Source organism: Sycon ciliatum, chromosome 6, assembly GCF_964019385.1.
Source record: "Sycon ciliatum chromosome 6, ocSycCili1.1, whole genome shotgun sequence".
Classification (NCBI taxonomy): Eukaryota; Metazoa; Porifera; class Calcarea; order Leucosolenida; family Sycettidae; genus Sycon; species Sycon ciliatum.
The window spans coordinates 28,972,538-28,987,700 of record NC_088648.1 but is presented as its reverse complement, the minus strand read 5'-3'; the positions used below and the strand labels follow the sequence as shown (position 1 = coordinate 28,987,700).

General features: G+C 49.2%; 1 protein-coding gene and 1 long non-coding RNA gene across 2 annotated transcripts in view; both read right to left on the bottom strand.

The window, feature by feature from the left end:
- Window positions 1–463: 463 nt before the first annotated feature.
- On the bottom strand, window positions 464–6,574 carry LOC135820188 (uncharacterized). Its single transcript, XM_065333500.1, has one exon. It carries the CDS (start codon window positions 6,572–6,574, stop codon window positions 464–466), a length of 6,111 nt encoding a protein of 2,036 aa, XP_065189572.1.
- Window positions 6,575–10,222: 3,648 nt separating this feature from the next.
- Window positions 10,223–15,163, bottom strand: part of LOC135818937 (uncharacterized) — a 44,177-nt gene continuing 39,236 nt past the window's right edge. The window contains exon 4 of the long non-coding RNA XR_010553829.1: window positions 10,223–10,321. This is a non-coding gene — a long non-coding RNA (uncharacterized LOC135818937). The remainder of the gene's footprint in view (window positions 10,322–15,163) is intronic.

Genomic DNA, 15,163 nt, shown 5'->3' with positions numbered 1-15,163 from the left:
TGCCAACCACCACCGTATGTGTGTGCGTGCGTGCGTGCATCATGCAAGCGCGGATCATGCGGAATGCAATGATGCAACTACAAGAAAACAAATCTCGGCAGCTAGCAACGAGTGCATTCAGAGAAGAAGAAAACAAGTTCAGATGTAAGTAGTTTGTGATGAGCAGCAGAGACAAACATGCAGGAGAGTATAATTATATGATGAGATGGAGGCGACATTGGGAATACTCGGATTCACAATGTACGCGTGCCATCAGCTGGGTAATCAGAGTCGTCGTTGGACATCGTAAGTCCCAACTCAAATGTATTTGGAATATGATAATAAAATGTTATGGCAAGTTGGACTGTCTGTTGATTAATTACGATATGATCATGCAATGCGGGAGTCTATACTTGCAACTTCAAATTGATATGAAGTAGTCTTCATGATGTGGTGACATTCATGACATTCCCGACAACGAAAGTTATCTTAGCCACTCTGCGATACGCTCACGGGCCTTCTCTGCTGCTTTGCGATTTGCCCGCCTAGGCTGGAACATGGTTGGAGCAGCTTCGTCCGCCATTGCCTGTTCCATAGCCGTCGCCGGTGCCGGGCGGTGTTCCATATCACCAGCCTCCACTGCTCCGACGTCATCCACAACGTGCAGCTCGAGCGGATAGAGCTTGCTGATCGGTCTCGACAACACTGCCTTCGATTTAGCCGTCTTCAGCTTGACAGCTCTGACTTGGCCATCGACTCCAGGTAAGATTTCTACCACTCTGCCGAGTCTCCAACTTCCACGTGGCTGGCCGGTCTCTTGGATTACGACCACTTCTCCGACTGTTGGTGTCCGAGAGATGCTACTCCGTGACTGTCGGTGTTGACTCATTGATGCTTCGCGCAGAGCAGGGAGGTATTCATCTTCCCACACCTTCCATGCTACATCCAGTTGTATCTGTTGCCGTTTCCACATCCTCGTGACCTTGGCTGCTGGTGTCTCCGGACCGTCCTCCTCGTCGCTGTCCGTCTGAAAACCGGTTGCCGTTCTTCCTCCACAGAGGAAATGTGACGGTGTCAGGGGTGAGAATGAGGACACATCGTCGTCGTCAACATATGTGAGCGGCCTCGTATTGATCATGCCTTCCACTTCGGCTGTCAGGGTTGCGAGCTGGTCTAGAGTCAGGAGGCACCTTCCAAGACTCTTCCTCAAGGCTCTCTTGACAATGCTCACCAGCCTCTCGTACACACCGCCCTTCCATGGCGCAAACTCTGTTGTGAAGCTCCATTCGATATTCTCCGTTGAGAGATACGATAGCAGGTCTGGGTTGGCAAGAATCAGCTTCAGATGATCGTCCAGGACAGAGCGTACCAACTTGAACTGGGGTGCGTTGTCACACACAATAGACTTTGGCTTGCCTCGTCTCGCCGCGAACCGTCTCATGCTGTTCAAGAAGGCTGCTGCAGATAGGCCAGAGACTATGTCCAGGTGTACAGCTCGTGTGGTTAGGCAGGTTACTAGGTTGATCCATACCTTGCCTTTCTCCGTGCCGGTGCGGATCAATAGCGGTCCGAGGTAGTCAAGACCAACGTACGTGAATGGAAGTGCTCTGGTAATCCGTTCCTTGGGCCATGGGGGCATGGACGGCAACTTGAACGGACGCCCTTCGTGTCTTCGGCAAACCGAGCACTGATCCAGGATACGGCGAACGATAGCACGGCCACGTATGATCCAGAACTCTTGCCTTGTCTGGGCCAGGGTGTGTCGAACACCTGCATGCAGAAGCCGTCCATGGACTTCGCTGATGACATGCTTCGTGAACGCGTGATACGTTGGTAGCAGCTTCGGTAGTTTCTGGTCAGTTGGTAGTTCAGCGTTGCTCAGTCTTCCGGCGCATCGCAGTATGCTGTCGTCGTCGATCACAACACCAAGGTTAGCAACTGAACTGTGCTTGGCATTGGTCTTGATAGCTTTGAAGATGTCAGGGAAGGCCTCGCGTTGTACCATTCGAGTCCACCAATCTCGCGCAGCCTGTATGTCTTGTGACACGATGTCGTAGCTGTTGCTGATCTGAGAGAGACGTGGTGAGTTGGGACGCAGTTTCTTCAGGAACTTCATGCACAGAGCAGTGATTCTCAGGACCTTCCTCAAACTGCTTGCTCTCGTAAGCACGCTGCCGAGACCAGATGGAATGGTGTGTGGACTAGGTTGGTCAGTAGCACGATCGCTGCCACCAGTCACCAGGCTTGCGGTATGAAGCGTTGGTGCTTGCTCCTCCTTGCTGGCTAGGTCGGATTCGTCAGCTGAGAGTGTGAGGTCCTCGTCTGGCCAGTGATCTGATGTGGTACGTAACCAGTCCGGACCGTGCCACCATGACTCCTGAAGATCGGCCACCAAACCGCCTCGGCTAGCGACATCAGCAGGGTTGCACTCTCCAGGAACATGGCGGAAGGACAAGAACTCGCCGCAAGTACGAATCTCTGACACACGGTTGGCCACGAATACGGACAGTGGCTTGGATGATTTGATCCAATGCAGAACACAACGCGCGTCCGTCCATAGGGTGATGCTGGTAAGTGGGAGATCGAGTTCATCTTTGCAGAATCGGGCTGCCCGTGAACCAATCGTCACGCCAAGAAGTTCCAGCCGTGGCAGGGTGAGACCGTTAGGCTTGCCGTCCTTGGACTTCAGCGGTGCAAGACGTGTCTTGCCGAAGAGGAGCTCACAGGTTGTCATCATGGCTATGGTTGTGCGGAGGTAGACCACAGTTGCAAAGCCCAGTTGTGACGCATCGGTGAAGACGTGTAGCTGGTAGGTAGCATCGGTTCCATTAGCAATTGGGTTGATTTGCCTGGGGAACGATAACGAGCTGACCTCGCTCGAGGCTGCATGGAGGGTCAGCCAGGTGTCCAGTAGGTGTCCAGTCAAGACCGTGTCCCAGTCCATACCAGCTTGCCACAGAGAGCGTAAGAAGACCTTGATACGAAATGTGACCGGAGCAACCAGTCCCAATGGATCGTACAATGATGCAGCATACTTCAGGACAGCGCGCTTAGTCCAAACCGGGTCGGTGCTGGGTTGGGTTCGAGGACAAGCGAGCTGTAGACTGTCATCCTTGGTGTGCCACGTGATTCCAAGAACGTTGACACTGTCGCCCTGTGCCCTTTCCTTGGCATCCATAGCTGTCGTAGCGTGGCTGTTGTTAGATGCCCACTCACGTAGCCGCATGGACGAGCGAGAGAATACGGATGTAGTTCGGTTGCACATATCGTACCCTTCTTCCGGGGTGTCGACACCGATGAATACGTTATCCACGTAGATATTGCGGGACACCAAGCGACCGACATCCGCATCTTCATCATTTGCTAGATGGTGTTGGATTGTTGCCGCTAGCAGAAATGGACTGCTCACGATGCCGAACGGTACTCTCCGAAACCGATAGACCGCGATGTTGTCCGGAGTTGCTGTGGGATTAGTTGGATCGCGATACCATAGGAAGCGTGTCACGTCCCGGTCTGGCGGCCAGATGTCAAGTTGCAAGAATGCCTTCTCGATATCGGCTACCAGCAGAATGGGTGTGATGCGGAGTCGCATAAGAACTCCGGCAAGGTTGGGGAGCAACACGGGTCCACGTAGCAGACAGTTGTTCAAGCTCTTGTTGTGACGCCGTGCCTTGGCCGAGGCATCATAAACGACACGCAACTTGGTCGTCGTCTTCGTTGGAGTTAGAACTGGCTGGTGGGGTAGATAATGGAGTTGCGGACCAGTGACAGAATCCGGTGTCATCTGCTCAATGATGCCCATGTCGGCTTGCTGCTGGATCACCTTGTCATACTGCTCAAGTAGTGACGAGTCGGTGCTTAGCCGCCGCGATAGAGTCCGGAACCGGCCCAACGTCAATCCGTAGTTGTCCGGGAGAAACTGCTGCTGGCCGTTCCATGGCCAGCGAACGATGTAGCGATTATCGGTGCACTCCACTGTTGAGTGGAAATGTTGCAAGGCTACGTCATCGTCTTTCACGGGAGACGGGTGCTCTATCCCAAGCGTTTCGAGGCTCCACAAATCCGGAATGGACTGCTTAAGAGGCAGAACCTCCTCGTGTGAAACGTCGGCTGCGGCTGCGATCAGAGTGGTTGCCGGTAGGGCAGTGGTGGGAGAGGTGTCCGTCTTGCCGGTGACCACGTAGCCGAGGGAGGTTGGCAGAAGGTTGAGGCCTGATGGTAGAGGTTGCACATGGCCCTGCACGAAGTCCCACAGATAATCAGACCCAATGAGTATGTCGATCTTTAGCCGTTCATCTTCGGCGTTAATCGCATCAGCTAACTGGTTGTCGTGTTGCAGTTGCTGCAAGGTCGTGATGTCGGGGTGTGCAACCGCAGGACGGAGAACCGGGTTTGTGATGTGCGGTAAGACGCTGCCTTCGATGGCCTTCGTTGTACCATCCTTGAGATGAATGAACAGGTCGGAGATCGGTACCTGTGCTGTGTGGTGTTTGGTGGCACCAAAGGTTGACACGGACAGCCATTCATGGCGAGTATGGCGCAGGGAGAGCTGCCTTGCCAAAGCCTCCGTGAAGTACGTGCGATGGCTGCCTGAATCAAGAAGAACGCGAGCGGTGGTGATTGTACCATTGTTGCCTTGCACATTCGTTGTGGCGGTTTGGAGTGTGACAGTTGATCCTGTTGCTTGCAGGAGACACGATGACTGGTCCGAAGCAACTGTCTGGTCCGAAGCAACTGCCTGACCTGGAACCTGAGTGGGTGTGCAAGTAGCGGTTGTAGTGTCAGAAGTTGCCACCGCTGCCGTGGAAGATGAACCGTCAGCTCGTCGGGTGGAATGCGAACCTACACCAGATGGCTGGCGACTCTGCGAGCAGATGGTATGGTGATGGTGACTTGGGCGCTTGCACATCCGGCAGGTCTGTGTTTGCCGTCGGTAACATTCCTGGCTGCGGTGACCGGAACCCAAGCAAATAAAGCAACGACGTAGCTCCATTAATCGTTGTTTCCTGGCAGCAGAAGATGTGTAGCGTGAGCAATCGTTGTCCATATGTTGGCCATCGCAGAATATGCAACCACGACGGGAACGTTGTGGTCGTCCTTGGGTATCAGGGTGAGCTGCCAGTGCATCCGCTGTGCTAAAGAGTTGCTTTGGCTGCACTCCAACAGCGTCAGGTTTGTTCGGAGGGCCTTGGCCAGTCCGCTGGCGGAGTTGCTCTTGTAGAGTTGTGTACTTGGCCATATACTCTCGTAGAGTGGTTAGTTTCCAGGGCTGGCCGGCGTTGCTGATACCACGCCACTCCTCAAACTTGGTGGCAACCTCGAGTGGAACCTTGCCCCACAGCTTTTGGCACAGGAGACGTTGATCTGCCAACTTCTCTCCCTGTGTTTCCAGCTGTCGAAGGAGACACTCCACAGTTTCGAAACTTCGATGGATCTCCATGGGCCTGTTGGGTGGTGCCGGTAGTGCTTCCAAACGGCTGTACAGGGATGCAATGATGATCTCCGCTGAACCATACTTCGTCTTCAACAGATCCTTGACGGTGGTATAGTTTGCACTTGTCAATGAGATGCCCGCTATGGCCTTCGCCGCATCGCCGGAAAGGCAAGATTTCAGGTATGAGAACTTGCTGACATCCGCAATGGGCTGGTTGTCGATGGAAGACTGGAATCGCTCCCAAAACTCTGGCCACTCAATCACCTTGCCAGAAAAGGACGGTAGAGTCAGCTTTGGCAGCTGGACGTTGAGGCGTGATGGCTGTGGGGCAGTACTGAGGCCAGCTGCCGCGGTTGCAGCGTGGGCTGCCGCTAATGCCATGGCCTGTATCATGTCCGGGGAATTGGTTGGTGTCGGGACAGTTGGCTGGGCCTGTGTTGTATCCGTATGCTGAGCCTGAGCCACAGGGTTCTGAGTAGTAGCACTGATGTCCGTGCCTGTGGACATTGTGCTACGCCTTGCCTCCACACCCGTGCTAGGGCTGTCCAGTCTGCCTGCAGCAGATTCCGTGTCGCCCGTGCCTGTTGCCGGCAATTCCTTTGATTCCAGCAGTTCGCCCGTGGGCCTGTCCGTCCCATCACTGTCCACGACCACTACCTCCTGTGTTGTATCGTGCCGGGTGGCCTTCTGGGGTGTTGCTGCCTCTGCAGCAAGCTCCGTCACCACTGGTGAATGTGTCCCTACCCCTCTATAGTCGAGTAGTGCACGTGCGTCCGACACACTTGTGCATTCGTGGTCAAAGCCATCATCCCAGGCTTCCAAATCAATTAGTGCGTCTTCCACACGCTCGTCTGCCTCGCAGTTCTCCAGCAGGGTACCAATCTGCTCGGACAGGTCGTTCACTGTGTCAATCAAGGGTAGGATTTTCTCAACATCACTCTGAAGTGACAACAGACTAACGAATTTCTCCTCCGTTTTACGGAGTTCATGTTCGATCCTCCTCCTTACTCGCGTCACCCTTCCCTTGGCCCTGCCTCGCTTCTTGACTAGGTCGTTGTAAACCACTTGGTCCAGGACGTGAGATGTGCTTTGCTTCTCAGTCGTCTGATCCAAGGACTCCTCTCCATCGTTCGTTGTTGTCTGTTCAACCTCTCCGTCCATCGTAAAAAAACGAAAGTTGTTGGACGCGTTGGTTCCAAATCCTGGTCTCTACAGCACCATGTCGAGAACGGTAGGGGAAGACAGACTCATCAGACTCATTCTCATACCACAGTTTCCTTTCTAAAAACTTCACCTTCAACCCTAATCAAAACTTGCCAACCACCACCGTATGTGTGTGCGTGCGTGCGTGCATCATGCAAGCGCGGATCATGTAGTAACCCAGGTTCGAATCCTGGTCACAGCACCATGTCGAGAACGGTAGGGGAAGACAGACTCATCAGACTCATTCTCATACCACAGTTTCCTTTCTAAAAACTTCACCTTCAACCCTAATCAAAACTTGCCAACCACCACCGTATGTGTGTGCGTGCGTGCGTGCATCATGCAAGCGCGGATCATGCGGAATGCAATGATGCAACTACAAGAAAACAAATCTCGGCAGCTAGCAACGAGTGCATTCAGAGAAGAAGAAAACAAGTTCAGATGTAAGTAGTTTGTGATGAGCAGCAGAGACAAACATGCAGGAGAGTATAATTATATGATGAGATGGAGGCGACATTGGGAATACTCGGATTCACAATGTACGCGTGCCATCAGCTGGGTAATCAGAGTCGTCGTTGGACATCGTAAGTCCCAACTCAAATGTATTTGGAATATGATAATAAAATGTTATGGCAAGTTGGACTGTCTGTTGATTAATTACGATATGATCATGCAATGCGGGAGTCTATACTTGCAACTTCAAATTGATATGAAGTAGTCTTCATGATGTGGTGACATTCATGACAAAATGGGCTGGTGCCATTTGTGATTACGCAGCAAAACAAAGCGCATGACGTCAGTCTTGAATGCAGTACAAAGCAATGCAGTGCAGTGTGTGTGCGCTAGTTCGGATTGTTGCTAACAAGTACTAGCACAGCTAGTTCACCATTAAATACATCTACTTTCAACCTCATATCTTACCCCTTTTTAAATCAATATTTCTCGTAGTGAACGCAGACCGAACCAGCTTGTTTTCAACTTTTCTTACCTAAAATTGGCAATTCTTTATATTAATTATAATTGTTATTATTATAGAGTCGGCGTGGAAAAAGCAATTTTATTAGTGCAATTAAGAGTATAATCGATGCAGACATGGCCAGACAACAACGAGTTCATGGAAATTTTTAAGTATTTTTATATTCTTCAAAATCGATTTTCGTGTTCCGCCCATCAGTGAATAGTATCGGAACGGAGGGTACTGTGTAAAAAAAATAGAACATTTTATAACAGCATAATTAAAAGTGTGAACAAAAAAAAGGAAGTGCTACAGCATTACATAATAGGTGTCAAACATAGTGCTAACATATATAACTGAGTGCAGGCACAAAGCATGAGGTGATACAGTGCAACCTGACACAACATTTACATCTGATAACCAGCTACGAGAACAACTTTAGCGCGACTACATGCTTCTTTTGTTTACAAAGAACAGGATTATGCACACGAATACATACAGCTTCCAGAACCTTCAACTGCTTAACATAACTTGCACGGCACAAAACAGAAAAGTGAGAATCATCGTACACACTAAGACAATCTGGACGTGATAACAAGTGACAAAATACAGCTGACTTTTTGCTCACGTCGCTCTCTTCCGTCTCATCCCGCTCCTTTCCTTCAACCTCCTCCGCCTTATCCTCGTCCTCCGTCTCATCTTCATCATCATTGTCCTCATCACCACCATCATCATCATCAGTCACTTCCTCATCATCCGTTTGATGCTCAGTCTCACTGCACTCCTTATCAGCCCTCAACATGGCTCCATCATCTCCAACAGCATCACAAGTCGTTTGACCGCTGCTCCGCGTCACCGTTGCTGGGTTCTCTGCTACTGCACACCCATTTCCACTGTCCATTTTGCGTGGGCCACGTCCATTCCGTGCATAAATTTCAAGTGAATAGGTAGCTGTGCTTCTTCTGGGTCTATGGGTAAGGATATTGGTTTCATTTTGGTTTGTCGATGATCTCCCTCTCTGTCCAGACACAGTCGGCACCGTGGATCCCAGCACCAGGGGACCACCGTCTTGGTAGTCACCAAAGGTAAAGGGGGTGGCTCAGGCGGAGGCAAGGGCAACTGCCGAGGTGAGGGTTCAGTTTCTCTCGGTAGCCCCTCCTCCATTCCAGGACGATGATGCTGTGCTAGAGTAGGCTCCGCTGCCGTTCGCCGTGGGTCAAGAAGTGGTGGCCAGGTCACTGATGGCAAACCCACCTCAGCTCCAACCACCCACGGCACCCCAGGTGGTGGGGCCGGTGGTGGCACGGGAACAGGCGGCGCTGTCGGCACAGCGTGTTTGTCTACTGAGCTAACTGGGTTCTTCCACGGCCTACCACGCTTTGGCCGCTTTGCTCTGGCTGGTGGTGGTAATAAGTACGTAACCTGGTGGGGAGAGCAAAGCGGCTCTGCTCTGAAACGAAGCTTAACGACGAGCTGGAATTTCTCAGATCAATATTCCTTAAGAATGGATACCCACATGACTTATTGAACAAAATACTGAAGCAAGAATCTAATAACAAAGATACATTCACAGGTCCTCGGAAGTGTCCTATCTACTTATGCCTGCCTTGGAAAGGCAACGCGTCTGTCACCATGGCCAGAGCTATCAAGACCCTGGTCAATAAAACATACTTTGCTGCCCACTTCATCCCCGTGTTCACCACGGTACGTGCGTTCATGGTGAGGAAGGATGTCCTACCTCCCCAGCTTTCAAGCCATTTGGTTTATCTCTTTGAGTGCCGGAATTGTGCTGCCCGGTACGTTGGTAGGACTCTTCAACACCTGAACGCACGTATCAGACAACATGTGCCGTTGCACTTATTACCACCAGCAGCCAGAGCAAAGCGGCCAAAGCGTGGTAGGCCGTGTAAGAACCCAGTTAGCTCAGTAGACAAACACGCTGTGCCGACAGCGCCGCCTGTTCTCGTGCTACCACCGGCCCCACCACCTGGGGTGCCGTGGGTGGTTGGAGCTGAGGTGGGTTTGCCATCAGTGACCTGGCCACCACTTCTCGACCCACGGCGAACGGCAGCGGAGCCTATTAGCTTTGCACCTTCCGAGTTGGAATGCTGTTGGAGTAAGCATCCAACTGCTAGAGCTGTTAGCCAGTTAGTACCGTCGGTCAGTTTCGTGCAATGTTATTGCGCGAGCTGATTGTTTAGTAACTGGTTGTGTTAGTTGACATTATAGCGTTACTTGTAGTTTCTTGGTACTTTTTCTTTACGCTACACGGAAGGTCTCTGTACCAATTTCGCAACTAATTGTTATTATTATTACACAGCTTCGCGTAATGGAGATACGGTAGATTAAAACGAAGTAAAAAAACATACCATATCCTGTCATAGGTGGCGAAAAATTCAACTCAAGGGTAAAAGGAGCCAACTTCGAGTCAAGTCGGAAACCTTGCCACGTCGGGTGATATCTGCTCCTTACAGAAATTTACAGAACAAGAAATGTTTCCAAGATTTACAGATCAGGAGGCTAATCATTTAATATAGTAGTTAACTTACGAGTGCACCTTTGATAACCACTCCAAAAAGCCCATGCGCCATTTGCTTCACAATCTGCGTACCACTTCACTGAACTCTTAGTATACCCCAGATCACAATCAAGAAAGGCCTGCGACGGAAACACGTCTCCACTTGGATAGGTGATAGTTCCGTTAGCTACAGGAGATAATGCGGTACCACAGTGTTGACTTGGTGGTGAAACTGTATGGTAAAAATTCAAAGCAGAAGAAGGATCCAGTTATCTAGTTATTGAATCTGGTGATTTGATATTCAAGTCTAAAATTATGGATAATTTCACGAACTGCTATGCAGTTCTGTGTTATATACTGAATACACACGATCTCTTTTTCGGGGACACACCTCATCATGCAGACGCGATGGTGCCTGGTCGAGGACTATGCTCGACATTAACCAACCGAGAGTTTATCAAAATTCTGCTAACTGATCCACATTGTCTATAATTATTAGCAGTATGCATTGTTTCAAACGGAGAATCAGCGGGAATTGAGAAGTACATGTATATTATGGTACTTTAGAAAAAAGTACCAAACAGAACAAAACAGAAGTGATATTATTTTACTACTCAGTTTGGTACATGTAGAGAACTCTGCCCACACTTGTGATGATTTAAACTTGGATGGTGAGGTAATATTAAGTAAAAGTAAAAACAGACCATAAAGTTACTAGGTATGTCTAACAGTTCACCAAGGTAACTAGATTCTATACGTATTAACACACCTCTCTCAACTTCGATAATCACCAACGCAGTCTCCTATTCCACTATCGTTGTCTGATGATTGGTTTTATTTATTTATTTTATTTATTTCACTCAACTCGTGGTTCATGACCAATTGGCACGCAAAGTGAGAGAGAGGGGTGATAGCCAACCACGGCAAGAAAAGAAAAGAAAGGAATATAGAAAAAGAGAAGAAAGAAGGATAGACAAGAATCCAGCAATGAGATTCTATCGTACTACATTATGCGATTCGAGTGCATTTTTAAAGCTGGAAAGACATTTTGATGTCTTAACATGTTGCAGCCAAAGGCTGTAGGACAAAAACAGAGGAGAGTTTGTAAATGCGGCTGAATTAGCACGGGGAAGTGAGAGACTATTACGAGTGGACCGGGACAGAGAAAACCAATTGAATACGGAGAGATGAATGTGAATTTCACCAAGGCGAATTCTGTGGATCAAAACGCAAAGCTGCTGTTTGCGATTATCTTGCAGTGGCTGAGTATTGCTGATACAATAGAGCTCAAGACTAGGAAATAAACGCTGCTGGTTAAACAATATTTTAAGTAGAGATTTATGTTGGATTTCAAGTTTGTTCACAAGATGTTGACTTCGACTACAGCAAGACTGACATGCATACTGGAAAATAGGTAATAGATACGAGCGATAAAACATAGAACGGCATGTATTTGGCAAATGAGAACGATGAGGATATAGTATGCCGAGAACACTACTAGTTTTCTTGCAAATATAGTCTACATGAGGAGCCCATGTTAGACAGTCGTCAATAAATATACCAAGGTGCCTATGTTCATGGACAATGTCTATGGTCGATGAGCTGCCAGGACATGATAAAGACAAATTACAGAAGTGATCACTAGCACCGCTACAGAAGAACATCACTTTGGTTTTACTAGTGTTCGGTCTCAGCTTCCAAGTCGACATCCAAGAAATGGTGGAGTTTATCTTTTTCTGGAGGTCATTGACTGGCAATTGCTTGCAACTACTTGAAGCGGAAACTGTGGTGTCATCGGCGAACAGTGAAACATTAGGGACAGACATCGGTAGATCATTGACGTAGACTAAAAAGAATAGTGGCTCCAGGATTGACCCCTGCGGCACACCAGAATTAATTGCCTGGGGAGACGAGAGGGTGTTGCCGACGCGTACAGCCTGTGACCTGTCAGTTAGGTAGCTTTCAAAGAAACAAAGCAGGTTGCCACCAATGCGATAGGCACCCAACATGGCAATCAGGCCTCTACGCCAAACAGTGTCAAAGGCTTTCGCCAGGTCAAAGAAGCACATGCCAGTATGTTCTTTCAAATGTCAGGACTGCATGATGTTTTGGATTAGGTGGACTAGGTGCAGAGCTGTGGAGTCCCCTCGCCGGAAACCAGACTGCATGGTATGCAAGTACGGGGACAAGTGTCGATATAGCTGATCGTACACAATGCGCTCAAACAGCTTTGAAATACAGCACAGTATGGAGATGGGTCTGTAGTTAGTTGCATCCGACCGGCAGCCTTTGCGCTTATAAATTAGGACCACTAATGCGTATTTCCATGCGGAGGGAAAGATTCCAGACGACAGAGAGATGTTAAAGAGCAGCGATAACGGATATGCTAGGCTGTCTTGGAGGTGTTTCAGGATTTCGTTTGGTATACCATCCTAACCAGGAGACTTCTTATTGGGGAGACTGCGTATGTATCTGGCTACAGTACGGGATGAAATCGTCAGCGATGTAAACGTTGACTCTGAAGGTATTTGGTGGATAGGAGGAACTAACCATTCAGGTCTATTCTTAACGCAGAAGCTGGTAAACTGCTCATTCAGAGCATCCGCAATATCAAGAGGCGCAGTGGCGTAACTTTGGTAAGACCGTGTGATTGCTGTTGGACTAGAGCCCAATGACGCTGCTGATTTACGAAGAGTTCTTATAAATGAGTGAAGTGATGGACGCTGGCTGTCGGTGAGAGAAGTAGTAATGGACTGGATTTTTTCTTTATGGGCTACACGTGATAACGTTTTTGCTATATTCCGCTGACGTTTGTACTGCGTTGCTTTGGACGGGGAAGGGTATTTTTTTATAGATGCTGTAGAGGTCATGCTTTCTCTTAATGCCTGCCCTGAGCACTGGTGTCATCCATGGTGGATCCTGGCATGAAGGGCGGCTTCGGTTTCTGGTGGTTGACTGGTGATCGCGGTGAGAAGAGCAGACTGAGAGAGACGATTCGAGGACAGACGAGAAGTTAGAAACGGCTGTATCAATATCAAGGCCGCATAAAAGGTCACTCCAGTGAGTTGCGGCAATCTCAGCATTGACGCCTTCCCATTGCGATTGAGTGAGCAAGTGATGGCTGAAGCGAGGCGGTGCAGTGTCAGATGTGGACTCTGGAGACTGTGCTATGTCTTTAGCTATGGAGAGCCTGCCGAGGACGATTAAGTGATCGGAGGCACCCAGGGGGCTCAGGGATTCAATGAACGTGAACCTCTCGGGAATGTTTGTGGCGACCAGGTCCAGGCAGCCACGGGGCCCATTGGATGTAAGATGGGTGGGGAACGTAACAAGTTGAGACAGTGCTATGGAGCGAAAAAGGTTACACAAGGCAGAGCCTACAGCAGATGTTGAGTCGGAGGCACACCAGCTCTGGCAATGGGCATTAAAATCACCAGTTACAATGGTAGATGATGAAGCAGGTAGCTTAATGAGAGCAGTCCGCAGAGTATCTACAAAATATTGTAGGTCAGCAGCGTGCTGGTTAGGGGGTCTATACAAGCAGGCAAACGACAGTGGTTGGGATGAACCTTTGGGAGTAGCTTCAACAGCAATTGCTTCAAAGTTCTGTTGGCAAAATGAGTGAATCTCTCTCACTTTGCTGAAGGCGGTAGTGAGCACCAGGATGGCAACAACCCATAGTCTCTTAAGGGATCAGGGTTAGAGGGAGTTTGCGGTCGGTCACGGCGGAATACTGAATAATGTCAGGCTTCTTGGCATTACAAAGGATGGAGAGTTCACCGAGTTTGTTGTTTATTGAGCGTGCATTTATCACCGCAACAGACACGTGGGAAGAAGATTGAGTAGAATGATTAGAGGAACTAAAGGAGCTGGAGATAGGATAAAAGGGCTGTGCAAAAACATTTAGTGTAGAGTCCAGGCTCGAGGAACGGATGTGGGCCCGGAAGGAGAGAGTACTGTCAAATAACACTCCTAGCAGCTTGAGCTGAGGGCTCTCAGGCACCTGCATGCCATCAAATGTGAGCTGTGGGACAACATCCAGGGGTGGTCTGTGGCGGTCAAAGAGTATTGCCTGAGATCTTGATGGCTCAAACTTTATCTTCCTTTGGGCACCCCAAGTCTGCAGGCGGTCAATAGATCATCATCAGCACACGCCCACAGCCCTGAAGCCGTCGGGGCGTCACAGAGCAAGTATGAACAAACGAGCGCCATAAAAATCTATCGCGTGCAGCAGTGAGCAGGGACTGCACGTCAAGTGCAGTCCATGAGAAAACATTATCAAGCCATGACATTCTGGGCCTACCTCGGCCACGACCTCCAGCAACACAACCCTGAAGAACAGTCAATGACACATAGCCGGAACGAACAATATGACCAAAACATTGCAATTTCCTTTTACGAACAGAAACAATAAGTGGGACTTGTTTGTGAATACTATTTATTTCCTCTCTAACAGACACATTCGTCCGGTGACGAGTGTACGGAATCCTGAGAAGGCGTCGATAGCTTCTCATTTCGAAAGCCTTGATTTTTTTCACAATTTCAGCAGTTAGGCTCCAAGACTGGCTAGCATAAAGGAATATGGATAAAACAATAGCATTGAGTAGACGTAATTTCGAGCCGATACTGATGTTTCTATCGCTCCAGATTGTTACTATTCGTGCAACAGCAGCCGAGGCTGCTGCGATCCGACTCCTCACTTCTTTGATTGAACGCTGATCATCAGTAATCGTGCTGCCCAGATATTTGAACTCGTCAACCTGCTCGAGCTGCTTACCGTCGATGGCTATGCTTGCGGACAGACCTTTGCTGGTTCCCGTTACCAGCAGCTTACTTTTCTCAGTGCTGATTTTCTTGCCGTTCTTCTTCGCTGCCAGCCACCAGATCAATGTCATCTGCAAATCGCAGGTATGTTATAATGCGTCCACCAATGCTAATGGAACCCGCGAATCCCTCTAATGACCTAGATACCAGTTCTTGCAAGAAGATGTTGAATAGGGAGGGCGATAGAATGCAACCTTTCCTAACGGAATGGAACCAACTCCTAACCGTTGTTTCTACTCTTACAGCATTC